Raw genomic sequence first — 25,432 nt, 5'->3', positions numbered from 1 at the left:
CAATCATATTATGAGTACCAATAGGTTATATTGACAGTTAGAATGAGTTAATGCAGCAAGTCAATATTTGCAGTGTTGCCCCTTCTTCTTCAAGACCTCTGTAATTCTCCCTGGCATGCTCTCAATCAACTTTTGGACCAAATCCTGATTGATAGCAGTCCATTCTTGCATAATCAATGCTTGCATTTTGCCAGAATTTGTTGGTTTTTGTTTGTCCACCCGTCTCTTGATGATTGACCACAAGTTCTCAATGGGATTAAGATCTGGGGAGTTTCCAGGCCATGGACCCAAAATCTCTATGTTTTGTTCCATGAGCCATTTAGTTATCACCTTTGCTTTATGGCAAGGTGCTCCATCATGCTGGAAAAGGCATTGTTGGGCGCCAAACTGCTCTTGGACGGTTGGGAGAAGTTGCTCTTGGAGGACATTCTGGTACCATTCTTTATTCATGGCTGTGTTTTTAGGCAAGACTGTGAGTGAGCCGATTCCCTTGGCTGAGAAGCAACCCCACACATGAATGGTTTCAGGATGCTTTACAGTTGGCATGAGACAAGACTGGTGGTAGCGCTCACCTCTTCTTCTCCGAATAAGCTGTTTTCCAGATGTCCCAAACAATCGAAAAGGGGATTCATCAGAGAAAATGACTTTGCCCCAGTCCTCAGCAGTCCACTCCCTGTACCTTTTGCAGAATATCAGTCGGTCCCTGATGTTTTTTCTGGAGAGAAGTGGCTTCTTTGCTGCCCTCCTTGAAACCAGCCCTTGCTCAAAGAGTCTCCGCCTCACAGTGCGTGCAGAAGCACTCACACCAGCCTGCTGCCATTCCTGAGCAAGCTCGGCACTGCTGGTAGTCCGATCCCGCAGCTGAAACAGTTTTAAGATACGGTCCTGGCGCTTGCTGGTCTTTCTTGGGCGCCCTGGAACCTTTTTGACAACAATGGAAGCTCTCTCCTTGAAGTTCTTGATGATGCGATAGATTGTTGACTGAGGTGCAATCTTTGTAGCTGCGATACTCTTCCCTGTTAGGCCATTTTGGTGCAGTGCAATGATGGCTGCACGTGTTTCTTTAGAGATAACCATGGTTAACTGAAGAGAAACAATGATACCAAGAACCAGCCTCCTTTTAAAGTGTCCAGTGATGTCATTCTTACTTAATCATGACTGATTGATCGCCAGCCCTGTCCTCATCAACACCCACACCGGTGTTAATGGATCAATCACTAAAACGATGTTAGCTGCTCCTTTTAAGGCAGGACTGCAATGATGTTGAAATGTGTTTTGGGGGTTAAAGTTAATTTTCTGGGCAAATATTGACTTTGCAAGTACAGTAATTGCTGTTAAGCTGATCACTCTTTGACATTCAGGAGTATATGCAAATTGCCATTACAAAAAATGAAGCAGTAAACTTTGGAAAAATTACTATTTGTCTCATTCTCAATACTTTTGGCCATGACTGTACACATCATAGGGAAGATCTCATGACACCGTCTCTCCATCTACCTGATGATGCTGAGGAACATTGGGATTTTCTTGTTTACAGTCCTGCAGAAGAAGAGGATGGGGACATCTCTCTGGTATTTTCCTCTCACTGGATAGAACTGGAGGAAACACATACAGGGACTGAAATCATTCTTCACATACAGATAATTATAGGCCGTGTGTATTTAGTCCTGTCTATTACCTGGTGATGTGAGGGGTTGGGGAACCTCCATTATGACGTCCTTGTACAGATCTTTGTGTCCTTCTAAATACTCCCACTCCTCAATGGAGAAATAAACGGTGACGTCCTGACACCTTATAGGAACCTGACACATACAATGATACAGTCATCCCCCCAATTCCTTCATAGCGTTACTGTATAATGTCCCAGCATTCCCAGCAGTGTCACCTCTCCAGTGAGTAGCTCAAGCATCTTGTAGGAGAGTTCTAGGATCTCCTGGTCAATGATGTCCTCATGTATTAGGGGGTGATACGGAGGCCTTGTAATTGGGCTCAGGGTACTTCCCCACCCCTCAGACACAGGGGCCTGACAGCGCTCACTAGAGGTCTTCTTCCCTATAGTGTAATCCTGGTAATGGAGAGACACATTAATTTATCTCACTACAGACATTTTCAGAGTCCTCACCTCTCCAGTTCTGTCCATCTGTTATTCTCATAGATAAGAATGATGTAATGTGACAGAATCTCTCACCTCTTTAGTAAGCCGGAAGAGGATCTCTACGGTGAGATGTAATATCCTCTCCGCCATCTTGTCCCTGTCCCCATTCATCCTTGACGGGTCAAACAAAAAAATTCTCTTGTATAGAAGATTTCCAAAGAGATCAAATATTGTAGGGACCTGAATGGGAAGAAGATGAGCCGATGTAACATCAAAAAATTACTGTTGATAATAAAAGGGGAAACATATGAGGAGATATAACGTGTAGATCACGGGTGGGGAACCCCAGGCCCGGGGGGCCCTCAATGACCTTTAATCCGACCCCCCGGGAAGATTCCCGGGGACTGCAGTGCTTGGGCCGGCAGTAGTATTTTGCAGGCCGCCAGCTCATTAATTTCTTCTTTATCTGTGAGCAAGCGCCCGCAGTGTTCATTACTCAACACTGAGGTGCGTGCAATAAAAGATTACGTCCTGACACCAGTGTCAGCGTCAGGACGTACTTTGTGGGCGGAGTTTGCTCTCAATTTGAGAGATTCCCCACCCCTGCTGTGGATGTTACTACCATTAATTAAAAGCTATCAATGTGTGGACACTTTTATTATTATTTATTAATACAGCGCCATTTATTCCATGGCACTTTACATGTGAAAAGGGGTATACGTAGCAAAAACACTTACAATAATCTTGAACAAAACGTGACGGCGACTGGTACAGGAGGAGCGAGGACCCTGCCCGCGAGGGCTCACAATCTACAAGGGATGGGTGAGGATACAGTAGGTGAGGGTAGGGCTGGTCGTGGAGTGGTATGGTGGTGCGATGGTTAATGCAGGTTGTAGGCTTGCCAAGTGGAAACTGCTTCCATCGTCTGAAATCTGAATTTGCTGGCTTTGACGAATTTTCTTCACAATTTTTATTTGCAGTGAATAAATGTATGCAAATAAAAAGTCAAATTGTCTGGAAAACATTCATAGAAGTCTGCGAGTTCAACTTGGAGTCAATTTAAAACGTTTTGAGCTTTATAATGCAAATACAGGCTTTTTAATGTCCAAATGACTTCAACCTATCTGGCTAGGGAAAAACGGAGGAAACCAGAAGTAACCAACAGAAGATTTAACAACCTACTGTAGTATCAGACTTTGTAGGCTATCTAAATTGCACTGACAAAATGCTTCCATTTTGAGGGAGGCAGATGCACGCATTGCTGTTATTTATAGACAGGCAGTGCAAACGGAAGAAGCTGTTGTATTTTTACATGGTTGGGTGCGACAATTATCAATGTTTGGGGTGCTTTACACTTTGCTAAACAAAGAAGCTGTATTTTTTGGACGGCTTATGAAAATGCTATATATTTAAAGGGGTTGTCCTGTCAAAAACGATAAGTCTGCAGTCACTCAGTGTGACTGCAGCCTTATGAATCCCCCCAGTGCACGCACTGTGTGGTGCGGGAATTCGTCGGTTTCAGACCCGGGATAGGAGGGCATGTATGAGTTTTGGGTCTCTGGTGCCAGCAGGTAATTATCCTTCCATATATTTTTTATGTACTTATTTTCTTGACTAGACCACTCAGGAATGCCTGTCTTGTTATTTATATTTGGATCAACTGTGCCACGTCATATATGACTTTGGTGACACAATCTGGCCAATACCTCTAAAATATGGGCCCCCATCACCAATAGACCACCTCTCCTACTCATTCCTTGATTCACTTATATTATTTAAGAGGGTTTGGTTTGTCATAAACACATATTTTGACTGGTTGTGCCGTGCTATTTATAGCCAGGGTTGCTTAGTTGGTCTACATTAATTGAATGTTATATAAGTGATGCAAAATACACCTGTGGCACATAACATAGTGGGGTTTATTGCTATTTTTATGCATATTATTATCATGAATTCCCCCATATGAAGATTGCACATGTTTTTGTCTGTTTTAAATACTTTTAAAATTGTTTTCTTTTGTTGTCTAAATGTAATCATGTAATAAAGATTTTTTTCACTTTTCCAACATTGGGTGTGCATGGTTATATATCCTGAGTTTCTTCCGAATAATTTTGTGACTTTACATCAGGTTACTGTAGCACCCCTTTGTATTTGTGATTATTATTCCCCAGCAGTGCCCACTTTTTCTTTTTTGTATACGTACCCCCGGCCAGTGGGCGCAGCCTCACTCTTCATATGCGCCCTCTAGTCAGACACGCCTGCTGGCTGTCCGCGTCACTAGACGGGGCGTAGCCTCATTCGATACAAGTGTATGAAGCGGCGCCCACTGGCCTGGTGTATGTATAACGCATTCATACCCTCCCGTCTCAGGTCTGAAACTTGAAAATTCCCACAGTGAACAGTGCGTTCTCTAGGGGGATTCATAAGTCTGCAGTCACACTGAGTAACTGCAGACTTATCACTTTTGACTGGACAATCCCTTTAATTAGAGAGACAAAACTGGTGTACCAATTTGAATGTGAAGAAGTAATGACCTCTGAACTAAAAGTAAAAAAATATCCCTTTTTGGGGGGCCCACAAGTGTTTTTCTAACCACAAAATGATTAGGCAATTACAAACACTTTTTATCAAGTGTTCCAAAAATCTAGGTAGCATCATGTACCAATAGCAAGCATGTCCACGTGGCCGCTGTATTCAAGTGGTGTGCGTAGGCATCTAATATTTTACTACTGATGCAATGATACGGGCTCAAAAAATTATTTGAAATGGGTTGTCATGTCAAAAGTGACAAGTCACGCTTGTATGAAGCCACAAGTGACACTTGTATGAAGCGAGGCCACACCCCATCTAGTGACGTGGAAGGACAATGGGCACGTCTGACTAGAAGGCGCGGCCTGGCTCAAAACAAGTGTATGGAGAGCGAGGCCACGCCCACTAGCTGGGGGTATGTATAACACATACATACCCTCCATTACCGGGTCTCATCCCTGCAGCGCACAGTACTTGTGCTGGGGGGTGATTCATAAGTCTGCAGTCACACAGAGTGACTGTAGACTTATCATTTTTGACGGGACAATCCCTTAAAGCAACGCTCATAGTTTGGTAGTTAAACACTTTCTAAGTTTCAGAATTAGGGAGATCTATCTTTAAAAAAAAAATGGCAGCTCTCAAAACAGAGGGATTGCATCTTTCATTTACAAACAGAAACAAGCCTTGAATTCAGAATTTGGATTTAGTTGCAAAATCTGCAATAAGTGGTTTAATACTTCTCTTGTTTGTTGGCACTATGTGAAAAATAATTTTTTAAAAAAGCAACTAAAAAAAAGGTGCTTTTTCCGCTGTATATCACAGATGTATGAATTTACAGTCACACACTGAGTGGTGATGTGAGACGCTACAACAGTTCACTGTAGAATAGAATATATTTAAAAGCCCAGCTCACCGTGTAGATCAGGGGTCTCAAACTCAGCTGGGTATATGGGCCGCACACGGAAAAACATTTAATTTGGGGACCGCATTATTTGCAGGACGAAGTGACATTTTTAGGGATATCATTTTTTTCTATACACCTTTTGAACAGGTCCCCATATTGCAGACACGTCCCCCATCCAGGTCCCCATATTGCAAACACGTCCCCCATCCAGGTCCCCAAATTGCAGACACGTCCCCCATCCAGGTCCCCATATTGCAGACACGTCCCCCATCCAGGTCCCCATATTGCAGACACGTCCCCCATCCAGGTCCCCATATTGCAGACACGTCCTCCATCCAGGTTGCCATATTGCAGACACGTCCCCCATCCAGGTCCACCCCCCCATACTACGCACAGGTCACCCCCCCATATACTGCGCACAGGTCCCCCCCATATACTGCGCACAGGTCCCCCCCATATACTGCGCACAGGTTCCCCCCCCCCCATATACTGTGCACAGGTTCCCCCCCCCCATATACTGTGCACAGGTCACCCCCCCTGTAGCGCCGGCGTCCCTGCCCTCTGCTAGGCAGGGACGCTGTTCCCCTCACCTCTCTGCTCCGAGCCCGGCGTCCTCCTCCCGCTCTGCTGGCAGCGCGCGCTTCTTCCCGGCCACTGTGCTTAGGGCGCGCGCTCCCTCCCTCTTAAAGGGGCCGCGCGCACCGTCCTAAGGAGTCCCCGGCCAATGGCCGGAGGACTTCACCATATATAAGGCACCTCCTCCAAAATGGAGGTGCCCGAGCAATGTTGTTGCACTGTTCACTACTCTGCTTCAGCCCTCAGGTCCCGTTGCCAGTTACCTGCCAGATTCCTGCCAGCTTGCTGTCTTATTCCTGCCTGATATTCTGCTACTTGCCTGCTAGCCTGAGGTCCGACGGTCTGCCTTCCAACTCCTGTCAGTCTGTCTAAGGACCAGCTTGCCCGCTCACCTGGGAGCGCACATCAGCTACCTGCCTGCTTGCCCGAGGTCCGACGGTCTGCCTTCCAACTCCTGTCAGTCTGTCTATGGACCAGCTTGCCCGCTCACCTGGGAGCGCACATCTGCTACCTGCCTGCTAGCCTACCTGGAGGCTCCGCCGTCACGCGCTGTGACCACCTGCCTGTCCAGAGACTCCTGCCCGCTCACCTGGGAGCGCTCATCTGCTGCCTGTCTGCTAGCCTACCTGGAGGCTCCGCCGTCACATGCTGTGACCACCCGCCTGTCCAGAGACTTCTGCCCGCTCACCTGGGAGCGCTCATCTGCTGCCTGTCTGTTGGTCTTCCTGGAGGCTCAGCCGTCACATGCTGTGACCACCCGTTTATCCAGAGACTCTCGCCTTCTCACCTGGGAGCTCACGTCTACCATCAGCCGCCACAGGTCGTACCAACCCTTTACCCAGAGACTGCCCCGGTCACTTGCCGTGACCTTCTGCCCGTTCATCCAGAGACTGCCCCGGTCACTTGCCGTGACCTCCTGCCCGTTCATCCAGAGACTGCCCCGGTCACTTGCCGTGATCTCCTGCCCGTTCATCCAGAGACTGTCCCGGTCACCTGCTGTGACTGCCTGCCTGGTCGCCACCCGCTCCCTTACAAGGACCGCCCCCTTGTATAGTAGCTCAGAGGTTCCGCCTCCCAGACCCGTTACAGTTTGCTCGGGCCATGGAACCCGGTGGCACCCAAGCTCCCTCGCTCTCGGACCTGTGTCATGAACTGTCCCGTCAGAGGTCCCAACAGGAGTCCATCCTGGGTCACCTGCGGAATGTCAATTCTCGCCTGGACACTCTGACTGCTCCACCAGCAACCACCGCCAGTGCCATGACTCGCAATCCGGCAGCTCCGCTGTCCACTAATACCATGGTATCCTACCCCGGACCCCGGCTTTCTGCACCTCCTCGCTTCGGAGGCAACTCCGCCCAGGCTCGGGGCTTCATAAATCAGTGCACCCTGCACTTTGAACTTCTGTCCCACCAGTTTAACTCCGACCGGGCCAAAATTGCCTTCATCATGTCCCATCTCAGCGGGGAGGCCCTGGCCTGGCTAAATCCTCTATGGGAGAGAGGAGACCCCCTGGTGTCCGACTTGCCTGCCTTTCTCACGGCTTTCCGGAAAGTCTTCGACGAACCCGGACGGAAGACCTCATCCGCATCATCACTGCTACGCCTCCGTCAGGGAAGTCTCACCGTGGGCCAATATGCCATACGGTTCCGTACCCTTGCCTCGGAGCTGGCCTGGGATAACGACGCTCTGGTATCCGTCTTCTGGGAGGGTCTGTCCGGCCGTATTAAAGATGAACTTGCCGGTCGGGACATTCCTACCACTCTCGATGACCTAATAACTCTTGCCACCCGGATTGACCTACGGTTCCAGGAGCGTGCCAAAGAGGTCACCCGTGAGAGGAGGTTTCCACGTCTAGCTCCTACTTTTCAGAAACCCGTCACTCCCTCCGTCTCTTCCCAGGTACACTCTCCTGAGCCTATGCAGGTCGACCAGACCAAGATGGTCAAAACCCGTCAGGACTTACGCCGTGCCGAGGGGAGCTGCTTCTACTGTGGCAGTAAGGAACACCGGATCCGTGCCTGCCCGGAGAAGTCGGGAAACGCCTGTGTCTAGGTTCGCTCAGAGAGGTCGACCTAGACAAGAATAAATCCTCTCCATCTCTGCTGTTGTCAGTCTCAATCGTCTGCGGGGAGAACCGTTATTTCGAACTAGCCCAACTTGACTCTGGAGCAGCCGGGAATCTTATTTCACAGTCCCTGGTAGAGAAATATCGCATCCCCACCAAACCTCTGGCTGTACCCTTGTCTGTTGCTGCCGTGGATGGGGGCCTCTTACCACGCCCCATCCAACTCATCACCGAATCCATTACTCTGCAGGTGGGAATGCTGCATTCTGAGAGTATCTCCTTTCATGTTCTGCCTGGACTCTCTCAAGCCCTCTTGCTAGGCCTACCTTGGCTCCAGAGACATGCACCCGTGCTTGACTGGCAGACCGGAGAAGTCCTTCGCTGGGGACAGGACTGCCATAAGACCTGTCTGGTTCCCGTCCATCCCGTCCGTCCTTCTCCTACCCCAGCTAATCTACCTGGACTTCCGATTCCTTATTGGTCTTATGCTGATGTCTTTAATAAAAAGGAGGCAGAGACACTACCCCCTCATAGACCATACGACTGCCCTATCGACCTGTTACCCGGTACTACTCCTCCCCGTGGGCGTATTTATCCATTATCCGCTGCTGAGACCCGGTCGATGTCCGAATATATTGAGGAGAATCTGGCCAGGGGATTCATCCGGAAATCTACCTCTCCGGCGGGAGCAGGCTTCTTTTTCGTCAAAAAGAAGGACGGCTCTCTCCGTCCCTGTATGGACTATAGAGGCCTTAACCAGATCACGGTTAAGAATAAGTACCCCCTTCCGCTCATTCCGGAGTTATTTGATTGTCTGAGGGGGGCTAGAATCTTCACCAAACTGGACCTCCGTGGGGCGTACAACCTGGTCCGTATCCGTCAGGGGGATGAATGGAAGACGGCATTCAACACCCGGGACGGCCACTATGAATATCTGGTAATGCCCTTTGGTCTCTGTAATGCTCCTGCCGTCTTTCAAGAGTTGGTCAATGACATCTTCCGGGACCTTCTCTACTCCTGCGTAGTGGTGTACCTGGACGACATCTTGGTCTTCTCTCCGGATCTCCAGACTCACCGGAGGGACGTTCGTCAGGTTCTGCTCAAGCTCAGGCAGAATCACCTCTTCGCTAAATACGAGAAGTGTCTCTTTGAGCAGACCTCGCTTCCGTTTTTGGGCTACATTATTTCTCAGACCGGCCTACGAATGGATCCAGAGAAACTGTCTGCCATCGAGAAATGGCCTCGACCGGAGGGGTTGAAGGCCATTCAGCGGTTCCTGGGCTTCGCCAACTACTACCGCCTCTCCATACCACACTTCTCTTCCCGGACTGCTCCAATTTCCGCGCTCACCCGTAAGGGTACTAATCCCAAAGAGTGGCCGCCCGAAGCAGAGGAGGCCTTTCTTTCCCTAAAACAGGCCTTCTCTTCCGCCCCGGTGCTGCATCGCCCGGACGGCAACAAGCAGTTCTTCCTGGAAGTTGACGCCTCCTCCTCTGGAGCCGGAGCGGTACTTACTCAAAAATCATCTTCCGGGAGGATGGTAACTTGCGGCTTCTTCTCTAAACTCTTCTCCTCCTCAGAGCGCAATTATTCCATAGGAGACCGAGAGTTATTGGCCATCAAACTGGCATTGGAGGAGTGGCGTTACCTGCTCGAGGGGGCTCTTCACCCGGTAATAATTTACACAGACCACAAGAACTTGGCTTACCTCCAGCATGCCCAGAGACTTAACCCGCGCCAAGCCCGGTGGTCCTTGTTTTTTGCTCGCTTTGATTTTGTTCTTCATTTTCGCCCGGCTGACAAGAACGTCAAGGCGGACGCCTTGTCTCGATCCTTTCTGGTGTCTGATCTTGAGGAAGATCCGAAACACATCATCGATCCCGCCAGAGTAATGCAGGTGGCTCCCGTGTCTAAATCGTCTCCCTCCCGGAAAGACGTTCGTGTCGGTACCTGATCGGGAGAAGATCCTTCACTGGGGTCATTCGTCTAAACTAGCTGGCCACGCCGGTCAGAAAAAGACCCTCCAGCTTATTACCCGGCACTACTGGTGGCCTACCCTGCACAAGGACGTAATAGACTTTGTTTCTGCCTGTGTGTCCTGCGCCCGCAACAAGGTTCCAAGACATCTGCCAGCCGGTCGCCTCCTTCCGCTTTCTGTACCTGCTGCCCCCTGGCAGCATATAGCAATGGACTTTATAACTGACCTCCCAGTCTCTGCCGGTTGTACGGTCATTTGGGTGGTCGCTGACCGCTTCTCCAAGATGGCTCATTTCGTTCCCCTGCCAGGCCTCCCGTCTGCACCCGAGCTAGCTAAAGACTTTATTCGTCACATCTTTCGTCTCCATGGCCTGCCCCTCCACATCGTGTTGGATCGTGGGGTACAGTTCACCTCACGCTTCTGGAGAGCCACTTGTAAACTGCTGGACGTCACCCTGGACTTCTCTTCTGCTTACCACCCACAGTCCAATGGTCAAGTGGAGCGGATCAATCAGAATCTGACCAGTTACCTCCGGCACTTCGTTAATGCCCACCATTCTGACTGGGTGGATCTCCTACCATGGGCCGAGTTCTCTTACAACAATCACGAGAGCGAATCCTCCTCCAAATCCCCGTTTTTTGTAGTCTTCGGTCAGCATCCTCGGATTCCTTTTCCTGTCTCCGCCTCTGTGGACAACCCGGCTGCGGAATCTCTCGTTAGCAAATTTTCCTCCATTTGGGAGAGTACCCGATCCGCACTCCTTCAGTCGTCCGAGCGGATGAAAAGACATGCTGACAAAAAACGCCTGGATCCTCCACAATTTCGTCCCGGAGATAAAGTCTGGCTCTCATCTAAATATGTCCGACTCAAGATACCTTCTTACAAGTTAGGGCCTCGGTTCATCGGCCCCCTGGAGGTCATCAGTCAGATCAACCCGGTGGCCTATAAATTGAAACTCCCGGCCAACTTACGGATCCCTAACTCCTTCCATGTATCTCTCCTCAAACCTGTGGTACTTAACTCTTTTTCCAAGTCTACAGCCTCCTGCTCCGGTTTCTGCTGAAGACGAGTTTGAGGTAGAGAACATTCTTGCCACCAAAAGGGTAAGAGGAAAGACCTTTTTTCTAGTAGATTGGAAGGGGTTTGGTCCTGAGGAGAGAACGTGGGAGCCCCGGGAGAACATCCATGCCCCTTTTATCCTTGCTAAATTTCTGTCTGGCCTAAAAAAAGGGGGGCCTAAAGGGGGGGTACTGTAGCGCCGGCGTCCCTGCCCTCTGCTAGGCAGGGACGCTGTTCCCCTCACCTCTCTGCTCCGAGCCCGGCGTCCTCCTCCCGCTCTGCTGGCAGCGCGCGCTTCTTCCCGGCCACTGTGCTTAGGGCGCGCGTGCGCTCCCTCCCTCTTAAAGGGGCCGCGCGCACCGTCCTAAGGAGTCCCCGGCCAATGGCCGGAGGACTTCACCATATATAAGGCACCTCCTCCAAAATGGAGGTGCCCGAGCAATGTTGTTGCACTGTTCACTACTCTGCTTCAGCCCTCAGGTCCCGTTGCCAGTTACCTGCCAGATTCCTGCCAGCTTGCTGTCTTATTCCTGCCTGATATTCTGCTACTTGCCTGCTAGCCTGAGGTCCGACGGTCTGCCTTCCAACTCCTGTCAGTCTGTCTAAGGACCAGCTTGCCCGCTCACCTGGGAGCGCACATCAGCTACCTGCCTGCTTGCCTGAGGTCCGACGGTCTGCCTTCCAACTCCTGTCAGTCTGTCTATGGACCAGCTTGCCCGCTCACCTGGGAGCGCACATCTGCTACCTGACTGCTAGCCTACCTGGAGGCTCCGCCATCACGCGCTGTGACCACCTGCCTGTCCAGAGACTCCTGCCCGCTCACCTGGGAGCGCTCATCTGCTGCCTGTCTGCTAGCCTACCTGGAGGCTCCGCCGTCACATGCTGTGACCACCCGCCTTGTCAGAGACTTCTGCCCGCTCACCTGGGAGCGCTCATCTGCTGCCTGTCTGTTGGTCTTCCTGGAGGCTCCGCCGTCACATGATGTGACCACCCGTTTATCCAGAGACTCTCGCCTTCTCACCTGGGAGCTCACGTCTACCATCAGCCGCCACAGGTCGTACCAACCCTTTACCCAGAGACTGCCCCGGTCACTTGCCGTGACCTTCTGCCCGTTCATCCAGAGACTGCCCCGGTCACTTGCCGTGACCTCCTGCCCGTTCATCCAGAGACTGCCCCGGTCACTTGCCGTGATCTCCTGCCCGTTCATCCAGAGACTGTCCCGGTCACCTGCTGTGACTGCCTGCCTGGTCGCCACCCGCTCCCTTACAAGGACCGCCCCCTTGTATAGTAGCTCAGAGGTTCCGCCTCCCAGACCCGTTACACCCCCCAACATATACTGTGCACAGGTTCCCCCCCTCATATACTGTGCACAGGTTCCCTCCCCCCCCATATACTGTGCACAGGTTCCCTCCCAGGTATTTCACATAGACATGACAGAATAAAAAAAAAAAGATTATTCTCACCTGTCCTCCATTCCCTCGGCGTCCTTTCTGCACCTGTGGCCCGCAGGCACAGACCCCGTAACGATCGCCTCTCTCTCCAGCAGCCGCGGACATCAGCGCTGTAATGCAGTGTATTGCCGCGCAGAGACCGGCTCTCTGCACAGCAATACCAGTGTCAGCCGCCGGCCTATCAGAGGCCAGCAGCTGACATCTGCGTCCCACCGCAGCGGCGCATGACGTCACTGCCATGTGCAGATGTCAGCTGCTGGCCTCTGATAGGCCGGCGGCTGACACTGGTATTGATGTGCAGAGAGCCGGTCTCTGCGCGGCAATACACTGCATTACAGCGCTGATGTCGGCGGCTGCTGGAGAGAGCTGCTATCGTTACGGGGTCTATGTGCCTGCGGGCCACAAGAAGCAGCCGGAGGGCCGCGTGTTTGAGACCCCTGGTGTAGATGGTATGTAAACTCAGGGTGAAAAAAATCCAGCATAACTGAGAAACTTACAAAAAGATGTGGTAATTTTTCATTTTATAAGTGCAACAGAATAAAAACAGATAAGAATCAAATCCAATAGCATTCCTTAATCCAATGTATTTTGAACAAGTAATTCTTTTTAACCCCTTTCTGACGTATGTGGTAATAGTAAGTCCTTGTGCCCTGGGATTAATTGGGCCAGGGACGTACTATTACTGCATATTGTGATTGCGCCTGGATACAAGCGGTGCGGGGCGATCGCCGTCGGGTGTCAGCTGATTATCACAGCTGACACCCGGTGCTATGTGCAAGGAGTGGTCCCGCACCGCTCCCTGCACATTAACCCCCAAAATGCTGCGATCTAAATGACAACTAGTGTTGAGTGCATGTGCTCGCTACTTAAGTTTGCATCAAGTGCTCGGGTATGCACCAAGTATCGAGTGACATGCTCGAGTCTCCGTCCCATATGTTTTCCAGCTGTTATACAGCCAAAAAAACCTCGCGGGGATTGCCTGCCATGCACGAGCGATTCCCGCGTGTGTTTTTTTGGGTGTCAAATAACCGTGAAACATGCGAGCATCCGCAATACTTGGTGCATACTCGAGTACCCGATGCAAATTCTAGTAGCGTGCATTTGCGCTCAAGACTAATGACAACTTACTCAATATGATGACCTAATGTTATCAAATTCTGTGTCGTACCACTGGGTTCAAAATGTTCAAAATGTTCACTATACCCCTTGACAAAATCCTTGAGGGGTGTAGTTTCCAAAATGGTGTCACTTGTGAGGGGTTTCCACTGTTTAGGTACATCAGGGGCTCTCCAAATGAAACCTGGTGTCTGCTAATTATTCAAGCAAATTTTACATTCAAAAGGTCAAATGGCACTCCTTCCCTTCCGAACCCTGCCATGCGCCCAAACTGTGGTTTTCCTCGGTATATGGGATATCGGTTTACTCTGGAGAAATTGCACAACAAATTACATGGTGCAATTTCTCCTGTTACCCTTATGAAAATGCAAAATTAGAGGCTGAAAAACTTTTTTGTCGGAACAATGTGAAAATGTTATTTTTACGGCTCAATGTTATAAACTTTTGTGAAGCACACTGGGGTTCAAGGAGCTCATCACACATCTAGATAAGTTCCCTGAGGGGTCTAGTTTCCAAAATGGTGTCACTTGTGTGTGTTTCCACTGTTTAGGCACAGCAGGGGCTCCCCAAAACCAACATGGCGTCTACTAATTATTCAAGCAAATTTTACATTCAAAAAGTCAAATGACGCTCCTTCCCTTCCGAACCCTGCCGTGTGTCCAAACAGTGGTTTTCCCCCACATATGGGGCATCGGCATGCTCAGGAGGAATTTTGCAGTCCATTTTTTCCTGATACCCTTGCAAATATAAAAAAATTGAGGTCTAAAGTAACATTTTTGTGAAAAAAGTTAAAATTATTTTTTCCTTCCACATTCCAAAAATTCTTGTGAAGCACCTGAAGGATTAATAAACTTCTTGAAAGTGGTTTTGAGCACCTTGCGGAGTACAGTTTTTAGAACGGTGTCACTTTTGGGTATTTTCTGTTATAAAGGCCCCTCAAAGTGACTTCAAATGTGATGTGGTCTCTAAAAAAATGATTTTGTAAATTTTGTTGTAAAAATGAGAAATCGCTGGTCAACTTTTAACCCTTATAACTTCCTAAGAAAAAATAAATTTTTGTTCCAAAATTGTGCTGATGTAAAGTAGACATGTGAGAAATGTTATTTATTAACTATTTGTGTGACATATCTCTTGGATTTAAGGGGATGAAAATTCAAATTTTGAAAATTGCTAAATTTTCACCAAATTTCAGATTTTTTCACAAATAAACGTAAGTGATATCGAAGAAATTTTACCACTATCATGAAGTACAATATGTCACGAAAAAACAATCTCAGAATCAGTGTGATCCCTTGAAGTGTTCCAGAGTAATTACCTCATAAAGTGACAGTGGTCAGAATTGTAAAAATTGGCCTGGTCATTAACGTGCAAACCACCCTCGGGGGTAAAGGGGTTAAAGCCCATATGTATATTAAAGTGCTGCCTCTTAAATACCTCCACACTGGTAGCTCAGACTCCACTTAATGGAGCACCTGACAAAACCGCATAACAGAGGAAGAAAGGCATGATAATCATTTAAAAACACAAACATGTACAAAAAAGGGAAAAAATAATAATTCATAATTAAAAACATAAAATTATCAGGAACAAATAAGATAAGTAGATCATATTTATATATTACAGTATGATACAATCGAAGGCAGGAGTGGGGACCATTTAAGGTCCGCAATGTACTATTCTCCGGCCCCCAAGCAGTTTCCTGGCGACCGCAGTGTTCAAGATCACAATGTTCGGGTCCTTTAACTGCTCCTGACACTGAGCATGCGCATGCAGCATCCACTACTAAATGCTGTGGCGCATGCAATGAAGAATTAATTCCTGACGCTGGCCAGTGGACAGAATCAATGCATTCTGCCCTCCAGTCCCACTGATGACGACAGCAGCAGCGGCGGTCCCTTCTGTGATGTATATACCCCAAGCCCCTACTGTGATGTATGTTTAACTTTTATTAATATTACTATAAAATGATATATTTCCAACTCCACCGTGCAGTCTATCCACTATAACCTCACTTTATATTCTGAGGTCATATATTGGATACTAATATTTAAAAAAAACACTAATATCTACTGATGTCCTCTGTTTTGATCATTGTCCTTCTAATCAGAATGTCTAATTATGTTCCCTATGACTAATGTTATACCATTGAGATATTATATTGGTAGATCACAATTTACAATACGTTATTATAATATTGCACCTATGCCCTCTGAGGTATCTATGTAGGAATATTACGTTATTCAGTCCAATCTCAAGTTGGGGTTCCTCTTTATATACTTCTCCCCCGTTGTCCAAGGTGGTTTACCGGACATAACACACAATGTCTCCACATCAGGTAATTAATCCCAATTAAGATATGATTCCGGGTTATACCCGATAATATTACACTCTTTCCCTTAGAGGTATTACAGTAGGAATATTGCACTAAGCCCTTTATTTTTACTGAAGCATAACCAGATATTGAACATTCCTAAATGATTACATCTTTCATAAAGGCTTAGAGTCCTATGAATAACCTGTGTGTCTCAGAGTATGAATCTATGAGATTGATAATCAATAGGAGTGTATAGAAATGACAATGTCTCAGTTTATTATTCAGGGTTCATTACAGTTAGTCCTTTGCTAGCTAGATACTTAGTATATAAATCATGCCTCTTAAGTATCTAGCTAGCACAGGGACTAACTGTAAGGAACCCTGAAGCTTAAACCGAGGAATTGATAACCAAAAGGAGTATATACTAAATTTCAGTCTCATAGATTCATACACATACAATACCAGGGTTAGTACTGGGGGTGTCTGATAGACACCACCCCATTACTAACCTCTGGGTTTGATGTCAGCAGACATTAGACAGCTGACATCAACCTCAAAATATTACCCCGCTTGGCGACGCACCAGGGCAAGCATAAAAAGCCAGAATTGGCGCATCTAATGGATGCGCATTTCTGGGGTGGCTGCGGGCTGCTGTTTTTAGGCTGGGCAGGGTCAAATATCCATGGACCTACCCAGCCTGAAGATACCATCCTCCAGTTGTCTGCTTTACCTGTGCTGGTTATCAAAAATAGGGGTGACCGCACAACTTTTTTTTTTTTTTTTTTTAAACATACTGCGCCAGCCAACCACAGCCATGCCAATACTTGGCATGGCTGTGATTGGGCCAGAAGTGCCCACGCCAAAAATGCTTGATTGGTTGCCCAGTAGCTTTTCAACAAGCTCTGTTTGGGCTGCTGAACACAAACAGTAACACGGACTTCCGGGAGAAGTCCGTGTTCAAGGCCCGTGCACAGACCCAAACGGGTTCGCCCTTCATTAATTATGAATAAATGAGACAGTACAAAGTTTAATAAAACAAAAACAAAAGGGCATCCAAAATCTTGAAGGTCGAGAAGTCAGAAATAGCATTTCAGCAGTATAAAGATCTCAATAGGAAATGTAAAAAATAAATAAAGCTAAAAAGTAATTGACAGAGAAACAAATCACCAACATTAACATAAATCCCCAAGTATTTTATAAATACATTAATGCCAAAAAGAATAAAAATCTGTCCCTTAAAGGATGATAATGACAAGATAGTTATAGAGGACAAAGAGAAGGCGGAGATATTAAATAGACAGCTTTCATCTGAGTTCACCAATAATAATTTTCTTTTTATAGCGTCAACATATTCCACAGCACTTTACAATTAAGAAGGGGGATATACAGACAATAAAGACATCACAAAGTAACACAAGTTCACCTATTACAGGAGGAGTGAGGGTCCTGCTCGCAAGATTACAATCTACAAGGAAATATATTATTTTCATGCACTATTGCGGTTTATTTATTTACTGCAGGGTAATTGTGTATTGTGGTACAGTCTTTGTATTTTTTCTGTTTAATGGCCATGTGTGAACATGCTCTTACATGCTGCATGCACATCAATTTACATTCCAGTTAATTTCTTCAGTTTTTTTCAATGTGCACAAGTGCATATAAGGGTGTGGCCTGCCCTTTCCTTTAGCTGGAAAGTATATTCATCTTGTTTCCCAGGTCTGTGTGTCCACTAGCTGGGTTCAGTCTCTCAGCCCTTATCCATATGCATGTCACTTGACAAATTGTAAGGTTTTAAATATTAGAGTTAGGACTGTCCCAAACAGGGTCACTGTGACGAGGTGGGAAGGATTTTGCATTATTTTGATCAAAATTATGTTAAAGGGGTATTCCCATCTCCAAGATCCCATCACAATATGTAGTAGGTGTAATAATAAGAATATTAGCAAATACCTACAATTAGAAATGTAGTAGTGTTTCTGATTCGCTAGGTCTCTTTCCTCATGGGCAGACATTGACGGACCTTAGGTATCCAATGTTACGTCCACTGATAGAGTGACAATTAGCTAGCTGCTAGTGGTCGTAACTCTGGATACCTAAGGTCCTGTATTGCCTGCACATGAGGTAAGTGGCATAGCGGTTGATTTATTTATTGCAGGGTATTTGTGTATTGTGTTTCTGTCTTTGTTTTTTTTTTCTATAAGGAAATAGGTAGAACGTGCTTGTTATGTACGGTCCAGACATCAAAATAATAAATGAGGGTTTCCATTAGTGATAAACGAACACGTGAATGTTCGAGTTCGCTCAACTTTTTAAAAAGTCCGGTTCAGGACTTGAACTTGACCTAGGACTCCTAACTTCATACAAGTCAATGGGAATGAGAACTTCAGTGCTGTAAACTGGATGTAAAATGGTCGGAGGCTAGGGGGCTGCAAACAGAAGAAAAATGGGGGTAAGAAAATTGGCCTCACAGAGACAGACTTGCTACCGCCAGTCCAGTTAATTTCATCCACAGAGCATGGGGAACAGTACCACCATAGCTCCAGAATGTGTGTTCCAGTAGCGTACATTACAAACGCCGCCGATAAAAAGCTCTTAGTATGATGTTGAATTGAGCTGGCGGTCCGCAGCGAGGCTTGCTACCGGCAGTCCAGTTAACAATTTCACCCAAATAGCATGTTTCCACATATCTCCCACAGCTCCAAAATGTAACCTCCAGTAGCGCACAAGCAGCCGCTGACAAAAAGCTGGTAGAATGATAGTGGATCACACAGCACACAGGGAAGTTAACAGGTGCAGTGCTGGCCTGGCCGAAGAAGAAGCAGCGGCCGTGCGCAGCTGCTGGGGGAGCGGTCCGGGGATCCCCCGCCTCTGCCTTCCAGTATGTGCCGCATTTGCGCCCACATATTATAATGAGGGCAATCTGGCCATGGGCCCCCCTCGGAGCCCCGGGTGGTAGCGCAGATTGCCCTCATTATAATCCGCCTTTGGTTTTAATGCTGGCTCCTGCTCATACGAACCCTATTACATAGTGGTGTTGTATATGTTGTGGCATGCTCAAAGTTTTGTCACATTTCGGCCATGGAAACCCTGCCTTCCAAGGTGCTGGCGGCACTCCAGCTGCATTGGCGACTACCTCCTCCGCCTTGTTCTTCTACTGAGCTCCCGTTGTCAGGTGGGAAAGCCATCAGTAGTTTCTCTACCAGTGTCTACTTGTATTCACGCATTTGGCGCTCCTGCACCAGTGACGGAAGTAATGATGGTAGGTTGACTTGTAGCGGGGATCCAGCAGGGTGGCCACCCAGTAATCTGCACTGGTGACAATAAGGGCAATTCGGCGGTCGTTGCGCAGGCAATGCAGCAAGTATTGATTCATCTGTGCCAGGCTGTCCAGAGGCAACGACAAGCTGCCCTCGGTGGGAGATGTATTGTCTGGGTACTCTGTATCCCCCATGATACGCTCCAGTGATGCCCGTGAGCGTATCTGAGTGCCACCCTGCTCTGAACATAGTTGTTCCTCCTCCTCATCATCACCTTCCCAAATTGTCCACTGGCTGTATAGTTGGGTATCTGGCCACTGTTGGGCCAGTAACCCACCCTCGGAGCCATGTGTGGACGACAGGCCTGATAACAGTGTGACTTGGCCCTTCTCCTCTTCCACCAGTGCCACCACCTCATCCATCATGGCCTGAATTGTTTTTTCTAGCAGGCATACAAGCAGTATAGTGACGCTGATGATGGCATTATCAGCGCTGGCCATATTGCTGGAATATTCGAAGCAGTCCAAGACGGCACACAAGTGTGCATGGAGGCCCACTCATTGGTGGTGAAGTGGTGTTGCTCTGCAGAGCGACACAGCTGGGTGTGCTGCAGCTGAAACTCCATTATTGCCTGCTGCTGCTCGCACAGTCTCTCCAGCACATGCAAGATTGAGTTCCACCTTGTGGGTATGTCGAATATCAGCCGGTGAGCGGGAAGGCAGAAGTGATGCTGCAGCGCAGACAGGCGAGCAACAGCAGCAGGGTGAGAACTCTGAAAGTGTGCACACACTGCCAGGAGTTTCAGCAGCAGCTCCAACATGTGTGGATAATTTTTCAGGAAGCTCTGCACTACCAAGTACAGCACAAGCGCCAGGCAAGGCATGTGCATCAAACCAGCTAAGACAAGAGTTGCTACCAGAATTTGCCCGCTATCGCACACCACCAGGACAGGCATGAAGTTCACTGTCACCAACCACTCATCTGTCTGCTGTTTGATCCCAGTCCACAGCTCCTGCGCGTTGTGGGATTTGTTCCCCCAAACAGATGAGATTCAGAACAGTCTGCTGTCGTTTCCCCCGGCTGGTGCAGGTCTCACTGTGACCGGATGAGGAGGTGGTGGAGGAAGCGGAGGAGGTGAAGGCAACCTGAACAGATAAACGTGCAGCAATCCTCATGGTGGTAGGACATGGGCTACAACTTCTTCCGCCTTGTGCAGTGCACACCTAATTTTGTTCGCAACATGTTTGTGCAAGGCAGGGATGGCCCACCTGCAAAAGGAGTGGTGGCTGGGAAGAACTTACTGCTGGACAACCATCACCATGAGTTTTTTTTTTTAAATGGTCCATCTCCACCAGCTGGAATGACAGTATTTCAAAGGCCAGTAATTTGTAAATGCTGTCATTCAAGATCATGGATCGTGGGTGGCTATGGGGGTATCTCCTCTTTCTATCGAGGGTTTGGGGTATGGAAAGCTGAACACTTCCATGGGATGGCGTGGAGATGCTCGGTGACACTGGTGGTGGAGATGATGTCACATCCTCTCTTTGCAGGGAGGCAGGTGGCCCTGTGGATTGTGAGCGGGAGGAAGAGGTTGAGACCGCAGCAGAAGAGGGAGCAGGAGGAGGCTCAGATTTGTCATGCTTTTTAAGTGTGTACTCCACTGCAACTCATGCTTGAAATTCAGGTACTTCATCATGAAGGTGGTGCTCAGGTTCAGAACATTTATGCTTCGATTCAGGGTATGACGGCACAGTGTGCAAAGCACCTCTCGCTTGTCGGCAGCACATTCCCTGAAGAAATGCCAGGCCAAGGAGCTCTTTTGAGCTGCCTTTGGTGTGCGGATTTCAGCGGGGTGGTGGGCAGTAGCAACCAACGTACTGGCTAGCTGCTGCCCGCTGTGTCTTTGCACCCTGCTTCCTCTTTTGCTGTGCTGCTGTGGCAGTGTGGCAACCGTCTCATCCTCTCATCCTCCAAACTGCACCCGTCACTAGGATGGCCTTCACTCCATGTGGGGTTTAGGATCTCATCATCCCCCGCATCATCTTTCACCGACTCTTCAACCCTGACCACCTTGACGTACTGCACACGGCATAAAGATGCTGCAGTTAGCAACTGAGTTTCATCATTATCTGACATGTCCTGCGGTGGTATACCAGAAAAATACCCAACAACCGTTGGAAAAAAGGGTATATAAACTAACTAACAAACCAAGGAGCAGAAAAAATACCCATTAAGAAATAACTTTTAATTTAACATTTAAAAATGTGTACCAAATAGTACAGTTAGGACAAACTACATATATTGAGATGAGATACTAGATAATAAGGGGATGGTGGGGATAGTCATATAACAATCAAAAATTGGCCCTGAATAACCCTGGTAGAGGAGCTCTCCCTACCTAACAACGGAGTGATATCACCCTAAGGGTTAAGATGGTGCCCCCGCTCCACGATGGCTGTCCCTCACCTAACCCTAAATATCCCTACTCAAACACATACACACAAATGACCAGTAATTTCCAAATTGGCGAACTAAATATGTATCGAGCACACAATAATTATGTCAATAGGGATACTAAATAAATACATAGAAAATAGACAGGATCGCCTAAAAAAATATAAAGGCAGTCCTTAAAAAACAATAACCAATTGCAACATATACTGGTCAAACATTATATGACTTCAAAAATGTATAGCAATGGACTTATTCTTATTCAAATCTTTCTGAGGTTCCAGCTGGTATTTAGGCAAATGTCCCCTTCAGACCACAAAACAATATATATATATAGCTGTGTGAACCAGGTACAAGAAGTATTCGCAGCAAAACACATTCACTTCAAAAATACATCAGGTGCCCTTATCTATCTGATCTATAAGGAGAATATAAAATCGTGGTGGGAGGTTCAATCTCTGGAAAATTATATCAAACAAGGGATAGTACCACGTGGTCTGCGGATCAATCTTTTACCGGCACCTAGGAGTAGGTCAACCCCACTTGTGTCTAAGTGGGAGAAGGAGTTGACGACTGCATCTCTCAGATTGATGCAAATCCTGTTGGAGGAAGAAAGGATTACTTTTGAGAGAACCGCAGCAACTTTGAAAGAGCAGATTGATAAGGCCCTTAAATTTAAGTCCGCATCAGATTTTTCTACAAGAGAGGAAGCACTGAGGGTGTCGGTGGAAAAATATCAATTGATCCTAAAGGATAGGAAGCATAAACGTTTTACTAGAGATCTATCTGACTTTAGAGAAAAACGAGCATATCCCGCGTTGAATATTAAAGAGGATATAACTACGGAGGTTTCCTCCTCGGATATAGAGTCCTCTGATACCGAGCGTATCCCAAAGGATACCTCGAGATTGCCTAATAGATCGAGGGGACAAGGAAGGAAGGGTCCATATAGAAGATGGCAAAACAGAGGTCCTCCGGGTCAGGGACCGTCCCTTTCATCATCGCCCTCTATGGGATTTCCCTCTACCTCCTCTTTTTTAGAGAACAAGGATATGCGGTATCACTTACGGGAGAGAACCGTAAATTACAACCGTTAGCTATTAATAAACTAACATATGGGCCTAATACTGATCACGACAGGAATGTCCTTAATTTATCCTCACATATACTTACGGAGATTGAAAGAAAGGTCTTGGGTACAGGACTTTCTTTTGTACCAACGACCCGGTTTGACCCCTTTTTATGGGTCAAAGATATCCACCTATTCTTGAGGAAATTGAGATGGAAAAAGTTTTTTGCCCTTAATGATAAAAATAAATGCCAACAATTGGGGATCTCTATGGAGGATTTTCATGACGTTCACCTTCTGTCTGAATTGGCAGAGGAGGGCGATCGTGATCTAGGGGAGGGCCCCTTTTCTAATTTGAGACCCAAGAGTGTCATAAGTAGCATTGACATCTTTCTAACGTTGGTCACTGATGAGATTAAGAAAATCAACCCGAGACTACATAGGGTTGATCCAAATCTCACTTTTGAGGAAAGAAGAGCATTACAGAATTTAAGTAATGATACCTCCCTTGTCATGAAACCATCTGACAAGGGTGGAAATATAGTACTCCTCGACTGTGATCAATATGTATCGATGTGTATGGATATTCTCTCTGACACCGTGACCTATAAGGTCTTGCAAGGGGATCCCACTACTATTTATACGAGGGCGCTCTCGAACATCTTGCAACAAGCCAAACAAGATGGTCTGATATCTTTAAATGAATTTAAGTTTCTCCTCTCTAAGTTCCCTGTGATTGCGACCTTCTACGCCCTCCCGAAGGTTCATAAGGGCTATCCTCAATTGAAAGGGAGACCAATTGTTTCTGGTGTGGATGCGTTGAGCCAAAACTCGAGTATATATCTTGATCAGATACTTAGGCCCTTTGTTACAGCCCTCCCATCCTTTCTGAGGGATACAACTGATCTACTAACAAAACTAGATGATGTTGTAGTTGACCCAGGGACTATTTTAGCATCAATTGATGTTGAAGCCCTTTATTCCAGTATACATCATACAGCGGGCATATCGGCAGTTGAATTTTTCCTTAAATCAAGAGGGAACCATTTGTTTCCACATAATGATTTTATTCTCCAATTACTTCATTATGTCCTGACGCATAATTTCTTTTTGTTCCATGGGAATTTTTACCACCAGCTCAGGGGCACAGCAATGGGGAGCCCTTGTGCCCCCACTTATGCTAACCTGCTCCTGGGCTGGTGGGAGGACACGATAGTCTTTGGGGACGGGGATGTCGTCGGGGGTCCATACATTCAGTTTTGGGGCCGTTACATCGACGATATCCTCGTCCTCTGGACGGGAGATGAGGCATCCTTTGTTGGGTTTATTCAACGTCTAAATATTAACGATCTGGGCCTTAAGTTCACCTACGAAATAGGAGGTAAAAAAATCGCTTTTCTGGATGTTGAGATAGCCATTGATGAATCGGGTATCTTGAGGTCATCCATCTTTAGAAAACCTACGGCGGCCAATAGTCTTCTAAAATGGGGGAGTCACCATCCTATCCCCTTGAAACAAGGGATCTCTAAAGGTCAGTTCTTGAGATTGCGGAGGAATTGCTCCTCTTCTTCTGACCTTTTTAAGAAAATCTAAGGATCTAAAGGGTCGGTTTAAGGATCGTGGATGCCAGGAGCGTGCAAAGCAGTCATCAAAGCAAAAAGTGTCTACTTTGAAGAACCTAGAATATAAGACATATTTTCAGTTGTTTCACACTTTTTTGTTAAGTATATAATTCCACATGTGTTAATTCATAGTTTTGATGCCTTCAGTGTGAATGTACAATTTTCATAGTCATGAAAATACAGAAAAATCTTTAAATGAGAAGGTGTGTCCAAACTTTTGGTCTGTACTGTACTTATCCTCCAACATAAGTAGTTGGGCTTCAGTGCACTCAGTCTCTTCCACTTCTGGGGCAGAGCCAGGTAGATGGGATACGGAACCCAAACCAGCAGAGTCATCAAAAAGCAGAAGAGACTGCTGCATGACTTGGGGCTCAGACTGCTTGGCTGATTTGCAAGGGGGTGAGGTGGGAGCCGGATGACCATGACCCTCAGGTGCCAACTGTGCACTTTCTGCAGTAAGAGATAATGTGAAGGAACTGGAGCCACTCTCAGCTATCCAATCTCACACCTTAACATCTTGTGGCCTCACCATTAGTGCAGCGGTATATGGGCCTATGAAAGGAAGCATAATGTCCTGTCGGCTGCAGGCACGGCATGGCTGTGATGGCTCCAGAAGTGCCCACAGTCTAACAACATGTTTATTGGCTGCGCTGCAGCCTTTCAACAATCTTTATTAGACTGGCAAACCCTAACAGGAAACCGGACGTACAGTAAAAAAGTCAGTGTTTGGGTACGCTCATCCCTATTTTTATGTAAAGCTGTATGATCCAGTCATCAGCCAGTATTTGTCTAAGTACAGTTACCAAGTGCAATTCGGTGCAAGGAGTATGTGGACATAGATGAGTAGGAGGGACCAGGTTCTGGGTAGAATTTAGAAAGAAGGAATAAAGGAGAGTTTGGTTGGTTAGTTAGTTGAGTTGACAGGCCTGTCTAAAGAGATTGGGAG

At 47.2% G+C, this 25,432-nt stretch overlaps 1 protein-coding gene across 1 annotated transcript in view; it reads right to left on the bottom strand.

Moving 5' to 3' along the window:
* LOC141271901 (uncharacterized) overlaps positions 1-25,432 on the bottom strand; it is a 72,088-nt gene that overhangs the window by 41,583 nt on the left and 5,073 nt on the right. The window contains exons 2-5 of the mRNA XM_073682124.1: positions 2,189-2,335; positions 1,886-2,065; positions 1,679-1,802; positions 1,498-1,595 (exon numbers count right to left, since the gene is read on the bottom strand). Of these exons, the coding sequence (XP_073538225.1) occupies positions 1,498-1,595; positions 1,679-1,802; positions 1,886-2,065; positions 2,189-2,266 (480 nt within the window). The 5' untranslated portion in view covers positions 2,267-2,335. The remainder of the gene's footprint in view (positions 1-1,497; positions 1,596-1,678; positions 1,803-1,885; positions 2,066-2,188; positions 2,336-25,432) is intronic.

Source organism: Phyllobates terribilis, unplaced genomic scaffold (assembly GCF_046119375.1).
Source record: "Phyllobates terribilis strain yellow unplaced genomic scaffold, ASM4611937v1 Scaffold_5__5_contigs__length_657084704, whole genome shotgun sequence".
Taxonomy (NCBI): domain Eukaryota; kingdom Metazoa; phylum Chordata; class Amphibia; order Anura; family Dendrobatidae; genus Phyllobates; species Phyllobates terribilis.
The sequence above is the reverse complement of the archived record's forward strand: the minus strand, read 5'-3'. Positions and strand labels throughout refer to the sequence as shown.